Source organism: Neltuma alba, unplaced genomic scaffold (genome assembly GCF_004799145.2).
Source record: "Neltuma alba isolate B1F8T4 unplaced genomic scaffold, ASM479914v2 tig00004466_pilon, whole genome shotgun sequence".
In the NCBI taxonomy this organism is placed as follows: Eukaryota; Viridiplantae; Streptophyta; class Magnoliopsida; order Fabales; family Fabaceae; genus Neltuma; species Neltuma alba.
In genome coordinates this window covers 130,058-137,352 of record NW_021633719.1, presented here as the reverse complement: position 1 = coordinate 137,352, position 7,295 = coordinate 130,058, and the positions used below count along the sequence as shown (strand labels likewise).

The 7,295-nt window shown below is 38.0% G+C and overlaps 1 protein-coding gene across 2 annotated transcripts; it reads left to right on the top strand.

Annotated features, from left to right (window-relative positions):
* Positions 1-670: 670 nt before the first annotated feature.
* LOC114744866 (probable pre-mRNA-splicing factor ATP-dependent RNA helicase DEAH2) lies at positions 671-7,032 on the top strand. 2 transcript variants are annotated; one of them, XM_028933002.1, is made up of 8 exons: positions 681-843; positions 2,723-3,019; positions 3,614-3,816; positions 3,936-5,020; positions 5,424-5,549; positions 5,654-5,892; positions 6,064-6,182; positions 6,536-7,032. In XM_028933002.1, the coding sequence occupies exons 2-8, from the start codon at positions 2,735-2,737 to the stop codon at positions 6,657-6,659; spliced, it is 2,181 nt and encodes a 726-aa protein (XP_028788835.1). In that variant the 5' UTR covers positions 681-843; positions 2,723-2,734; the 3' UTR covers positions 6,660-7,032. The 2 variants fall into 2 exon arrangements, with proteins under 2 accessions (XP_028788836.1, XP_028788835.1); XM_028933003.1 differs by lacking the exons at positions 5,654-5,892; positions 6,064-6,182; positions 6,536-7,032 and having other exon boundaries at positions 671-843; positions 5,313-5,546.
* Positions 7,033-7,295: the final 263 nt, after the last annotated feature.

Below are 7,295 nucleotides of genomic sequence, written 5' to 3'. Positions count from 1 at the left end.
AGAACCTTCTCTTTTGTCTTTACTTTCTGCAGACGCTGAACTTTGTAGAAACTAGAATTGGTTAGCTTCTTTTTTCTTTCTTTCTTTTTTTTTTTTTTTCTTTTGTGGCTGAAAGGATCGGTTAGCTTCTTTAAATGAAAAGTTATTCATTCCACTTGATTTCTTTCTAATCAAACAAAAATATTTAAGACTGGTTATCATGCCATCAATTTTTGGTATCTCAAGCTATTATTTTTGGAAGTTAAATGGAAGTTGACTAATTTAATTTTAATAATACAATTATCATTATAATATGATCTAGGGACACAATTTCTTTTTCTTTTTCTTTTTTTTTGGCCAACACAAGAACTCTTTCTTATAGGAATAAGTATCTTCTAATGTTAGAACATTATATTGCATTATGATTGGTTGCTTTTGTTAATACTAAGTATTTATATTATATATATCAACTCAAGTTTGCATATGAATAGTTATTTAATGCACAAAACTACGGAGAATAAAGCCAGTACTTCCACAATCTCATTCATGATGCGTGGCGCTGTTTATTTTTTTAAAAAATAAATTTTAATAAATAATTCAGGGTCCTATAAAACGACACAGTTTCACAATGCTTCCCTCTATTTATTTATTTTTATTTCGAGTTATATTCGGCCCCCCGAACATAAAATCCCTAAGACCCAGTACCTGCGGTTTCCAACCCTGCAATCATCGCCGACTCCTGCTCGCTCCGACGTCGGCGTCGGTGTTGGCATCACCTTCTTCCGTCACACTGCTTTTCCACCTTGCGACGGCTTCCGCCCACTGCTCCGACGCCTTCAGTCTTCGTTGTTGTAGCTTATCGAGGTTTGGTTTTTTACTTTCGATTATGTCAAGCTTCTTCTCTCTTTCGATTCTTCAATATGTCGAAATAGCAGCCATGTTTCACGATGAAATCTGAAATCTGCTCTGTCTGCTAGTTTGCAGAATATAGAATGACACTTTATATGAATAATGTTCCAGTTCAACCTTTTTTACTAACCTCAAAAGTCAAAAAAAAAAAAAAAAACAAGTGATTTAGCCTGATTATGAAGACGAGAAAACATTAGCGAAGATGCCACAAGTCATGAAAAGGTTTTTTTGGGGACTTATTTATGCGTCGGTTAAGTGTGAACTGTATGGTAATGACAAACCTGTTTCACAATTGCTTCTAATATTTCATTGTAAAATTAATATTCTGCAAGCTAGAGGAGTTTGATATGAAAGTTAATTTGGGCTTCCACTTTCTATCAAACTATCGAATTACTTCTCCTCCAGATCCTAAATTCATTGTATGATGATAACATATCTCAGATGCAATGGCTAGTTTTATTAATATGATTCCATGGACCATGGCAATGACAAAGATTTTTTTTTTTAATGGTTATTGTTTTTCTTTGAAATTTAAATGTTAATTATATTTTGTTGATTATGGTTTTGGATTTTGGGTCAAACTGGTCCAAGTTTAATTGAAGGGGCAAATGAGGGAAATTAACGGTTTGTTTGTTTTAGGGGAGAGAACTTTATTCTAGTGAATAATTAATATAGGGGTGAGTATGGTAGAGAGAGGGTAACAATTTATGCACTGACTTGAGGTAGCGCACTAGCCTGTCCAAAGCTAGCTTAAAACGTGTGTGCATCTGTTTCTGTGTTTTTCCCTTTACTTTTTCGTAGTCATTTTTGTTTTGTTTCCTGAGACTCGAAACTAGCAGTTTTTTCTGGTGGTTTGTGGAGAGTTCATTATCAACGAGGCATAATATTCTTATACTTGTATTTGAGTCTGTTAAATGTGTAGTTAATATATTGTAAAGTGGAAGCTAACAGAAATATTGAAGTAACACAGACAAATGGGAATGAGAAGCAGATATAGTTTGAGGTTTTTATCGTTCTTACTTTGTATATCAATGTAAATTTTTTATATACCCCTCGAATTGAGAGATCGTGGCAGAAAATAAATTTGTAGAATCAAGAATAATGAGGCTGTCAGGAGTGATCATGGACCAGTGATTTAGTTCCTCCATATCCATGATTTCGGTTGCCGTTTTTACATGCTTAGTGATGGTGACTTTCTTACTCATTCCTGTTTGAACATTAATCATATAGGTTAGGGAAAAGACATGTGTTGAGCTTCTCGTTGCTTTTCTCACATGCTACTTGTTGAAAGCCCTATATGTAACCACATTTTCCTATTGTTCATCCGTATGAGTTTTGGTTTTCCTTCCTTCCTGAATGTTCATTCAAAGCACTCAATTGCATTGGTCTCTCTAGGCCTTTTTTCTTTTCTTTTCTTACTTTGGTGAGAATGATCTCCCTGTGGTTGCTGTTACCCATGCCCTGGCTGCACTGAAGCTGTCTTTGTGGTAATATATGATAGAATTTAGTTGTCATGTCCAATTGATTGCAATGAAAGTGTTACTTACAGTCAAGATACCACCCAACAATATCATGAGAGTTCATTTAATCGCATCAAATAGATTAACAGTATCTAACAATATAAAAGGGCTTGTTAGTAAATCCGGAACCTAATCCTCTTTGTCATTATAGTTGCATGCCATAACTTTGCCCTAATCTGTATGTGGCGGGCTTACATGTTCAAGGGATTTGGTTATTTGGATCTAGTTCTTGGAGAGCTATTTAATTGGATCTTGGATCTATTCTAAAAACCCAATTTCTTTACTAGTTTTGGCTTTCTGGCATTGCGTTGCAGGATTAGGCCTTGATGGGTACGGAGAGAAAGAGGAAGGTTAGTCTGTTTGATGTGGTAGACGACACTACAGCTAAAATGGCCAAAGCAAATGGTGGGGCTATCGGTGTCAACAACAGCATTGGTAACAATCTAATTAGTAGGTGGACTGGGAGACCTTACTCAGCAAGGTACTACGAAATTTTGGAGAAGAGAAAGACCTTACCTGTATGGCAACAGAAGGAGGAGTTTTTTCAGGTTTTGAAGGCTAATCAGACTCTGATATTGGTTGGGGAGACTGGTAGTGGCAAAACTACCCAGGTTAGTTTGTTGATTCAAACAATATTTATGGTAGATTGTTTATATGTCTCTGGCAATCAATCTAGGATGTGGCAACAATGATGAATGAAGATCGATTCAGTTGCCCCTGTTTTCTGGAGTTGTTACTCTTACTCAGGATTGATGGGATTAGTTCCAATGTCATTTTTTTTTTTTTTCTTTTGGGGTTTCTGGAGTTGTTGCTCTTACTCAACCACATTGAATGGAAGAGGGGTAGGAACTTATAAATACTGGGCTAAGATGCCAGTGAAATCCTGAACTGCTTCATAGTTTTGTACAATGGTAATTCTTAATTCACTCCATGCGTTAGCATTCTTACATTTCTTTTGGTCTTTGCTTTCACATCATTTCAGCCAATTCCTTTTGACGATGTTAGAATTTTAATGACCAAAGTTCTGGGTGAGCTGTCATGGATTGGACTTCTAAGTATCAGCCCGCCCTATCAATAAAAACTCATTTTACTGCCCTTCATATGCTTTGGGTTTTTAGTTGCATGAACATCTACTGTTGATCCTTTGCCCATGACTCCAATTATTGATGTGCTTGTTTTCTATGTGTTTTTTCCCTGCATTACAGATCCCTCAATTTGTTCTGGAAGCTTTAGATTTAGAAACCCCTGATAAACGCAGGAAGATGATGATTGGATGCACTCAGCCTCGTAGAGTGGCTGCAATGTCTGTTTCCAGACGTGTAGCGGAAGAGATGGATGTAAATATTGGCGAAGAGGTTGGTTATAGCATCAGATTTGAGGATTGCAGTAGTGCCAGGACAGTTTTGAAGTATGTGTTCTATTAAAATATTTCCTGTAATTGGTTCCAACCATAATATAGTTTCGCTTCCTTTTTGGGTTCGCATCTTTAAGCATTGTCTAAAGTGATCTCTTCTTTTTCCATAATAGGTATCTCACGGATGGTATGCTTCTAAGAGAAGCAATGACAGATCCACTTTTGGAGCGATACAAAGTAATTATTCTTGATGAGGCGCATGAAAGGACTTTGGCTACAGATGTGCTGTTTGGTCTTCTTAAGGAAGTGCTTAAAAATAGACCTGACCTAAAGTTGGTTGTTATGAGTGCAACTCTTGAGGCTGAAAAGTTTCAGGGCTATTTTAATGGTGCGCCTCTTATGAAAGTTCCTGGAAGGCTTCATCCCGTGGAAATTTTTTATACTCAGGAACCTGAAAGGGATTACTTGGAAGCTGCCATCAGGACTGTGGTGCAGATTCACATGTGTGAACCTCCTGGAGATATACTTGTATTCTTGACTGGTGAGGAAGAGATAGAAGATGCATGCCGCAAAATATCAAAAGAAATTGGAAACTTGGGAGATCAGGTGGGCCCTGTCAAAGCTGTTCCTTTGTACTCTACACTTCCTCCAGCTATGCAGCAGAAGATTTTTGATCCAGCTCCACCTCCACTTACAGAGGGTGGGCCTCCTGGAAGGAAGATTGTGGTGTCAACAAATATAGCAGAAACTTCCTTGACGATTGATGGTATAGTCTACGTTATTGACCCTGGGTTTTCTAAGCAGAAGGTTTATAACCCAAGAGTTCGAGTTGAGTCTTTATTAGTATCTCCAATATCAAAAGCTAGCGCACACCAGAGATCAGGGCGTGCTGGAAGAACGCAACCAGGGAAATGTTTTAGACTTTACACTGAGAAAAGTTTCAGTAATGATCTCCAGCCCCAGACATATCCAGAAATTTTAAGATCAAATCTTGCCAACACAGTTCTTACCTTGAAGAAACTGGGTATAGATGACTTGGTGCATTTTGATTTCATGGATCCCCCTGCTCCTGAGACGTTGATGCGCGCACTGGAAGTGTTGAATTACTTGGGTGCACTGGATGATGATGGTAACTTAACAAAATTGGGGGAAATTATGAGTGAATTTCCCTTGGACCCACAGATGTCAAAGATGCTCGTTGTCAGTCCTGAATTCAATTGTTCAAATGAGATCCTATCAATTTCTGCCATGCTTTCAGGTATTATTTTAAATTTTATTTTTAGTGTCTGTCTGGAGTCCTGTGATAATGTCAAGGGAATGGGATTCTGCTGGGCTTCCTTTTGAAATGGAGGCTAGCAATTGTGCATGTGTGCATAGATAGTCTTGTGCATATGTTGGGGTTGGTTGACTGCTTACATGTGTGTGTTAAATCACGCATGAATGTGGTCAGTGAAGTGTGTCCGTTTAGGTTGTCATCAGTAACTGTCTTCTTTGGGTTCCATGCCACCAGTTGGCATGCACCATAGGATTCTAAGTAAGTGCTGATGCAGATAGTTGCAGTTTCTCAGTATTCTCTCATGAAGCACTTGGTGTGGTCTCGCCTCTATGCATCTGCTGACCTACGATATTCCTCCTCTGTGATAATCAATTTCTTTCTTTAGTACCCAATTGCTTTGTCCGGCCTAGGGAGGCACAAAAAGCGGCTGATGAAGCAAAAGCTAGGTTTGGGCATATTGATGGAGATCATCTCACCCTCTTGAATGTGTATCATGCTTACAAGCAAAACAGTACGTGCTTATTTTTCTCACACTTCTCTGGTATTTTTAATCCTTTGCTGTTAATACGCTCCCTGAAGTGAGGTACTCATTAATCATAACCTGAATGCCTTCAGATGAGGACCCCTCTTGGTGCTACGATAACTTCGTTAATCATAGGGCACTGAAAGCAGCCGATAATGTTAGACAACAGCTAGTGCGCATCATGGCCCGGTTCAACCTCAAGTTATGCAGTACTGATTTCAACAGTCGTGAATACTATGTCAACATAAGAAAGGCTATGCTAGCAGGATATTTCATGCAGGTAGCTCACCTGGAGCGCACAGGACACTACTTGACAGTAAAAGACAACCAGGTTTGCTAAAGACAAGTTACTTTTCAATTTTTATTCTGTTTTCTTGTGCATGCGAGTATAAGTGGGGACATTCATGTTCATCTTTTATTTTCCACCAGAACAGTTAGAATTGTTGGTCTTTTATCTTGTGTCTGTATAATTTTGTAAATTCTGATGTTATTGTGTCTTTAGGTGGTGCACTTGCATCCATCCAATTGCCTGGATCACAAGCCTGAATGGGTCATCTACAATGAATACGTTCTAACCAGCAGGAATTTTATTCGTACAGTGACGGACATACGTGGGGAGTGGTAAGATTTTTACTTTGCACCTCAGGTTTTTTATGTTGTATTCTGATCAAATCACGATTTGATTAGCTTATGCTGGAAAATTGGAAATCATGTTCGAAATGGAGCCTGATGAAATCTGAACTTGTTTCCAGTTAAAATGCTAGTCAGTAAAGCATTCTTCTACATTAGTTGCAGAAATATCTGGTTCTGTTGAGCTATTAAATATTGATATTCCAATAACAAATTGTAAAATGTTCCATGCAGTGAGGGCTGTGTGCTCTCACAATTTTTCAATGGATGGTACGAAGTTATTTTTCCCGGTAGTTGTCCAGATGTGCTCAACTTTTGATGCCCACAACTGTTATTTGACGCAGGCTAGTTGACGTAGCACCGCATTACTATGATTTGTCTAATTTTCCACAATGTGAGGCCAAGCGAGTTCTTGAGAGGCTTTACAAGAAGCGGGAGAGGGAAAATGAGGAAGCCAGGAGGAAATGAAGTCTTAGCCATCCTCAGATATGAAGTGATACTTTCACATGCGGATTAAATGCTTCTTCTCCTGGCAATGGATTACTAAAATCCTCTGGTTTTATTACCTCCGAAGGGGATGCTTAAGCATTGGCTGGAGTTCTTTGTACTATTCACTAATATATTAGTAGCATGCTCTCTCTCATCCTAGTTAAGCTGTAACCTATCAAGTAATTGATATTTATGGGATTGATTTTTAGTGTTCTTCCCATTTTTTGGTTCTATATCGACTGATGTTCTTTCCAAGCGAGAATGAAGTTGACATGAAATTGTGACCCCTACGATCTGTTACGGAAAGTCCGAAAAGGCTCAATAGAAATGTATTTTGGTTCTTTTTTGTTTTTGGAATCAAAGAGGCAAGCATCAATGTTTTGGGGTTAAATTCTTAACTTAATGCTTATAGGGGATGGTTGCTTCGGAAAAGTATTTTTAAACAAATTGAGATTAACTTTTCTATATATTTATTTCATATATTATAAAAATATTTTTAAAGTTATAGTTTTGATTCTATCTAAACACTCTCTAAAGGGTGGTTTTAATGTTATTTGACTTATGGGCTATTTGTTTTCTTCGTATTCGGGGCTGGTACCTGACGCCTGGTGAACT

Bases quoted from the DNA above. Each gene is read 5' to 3' on its own strand.
- LOC114744866 (XM_028933002.1), top strand. From the start codon at position 2,735: ATGGGTACGGAGAGAAAGAGGAAGGTTAGTCTGTTTGATGTGGTAGAC. The intron at 3,020-3,613 runs GTTAGTTTGTTG...CCTGCATTACAG, and splicing joins GTAGTGGCAAAACTACCCAG to ATCCCTCAATTTGTTCTGGA. The intron at 5,021-5,423 runs GTATTATTTTAA...TTCTTTCTTTAG, and splicing joins AATTTCTGCCATGCTTTCAG to TACCCAATTGCTTTGTCCGG.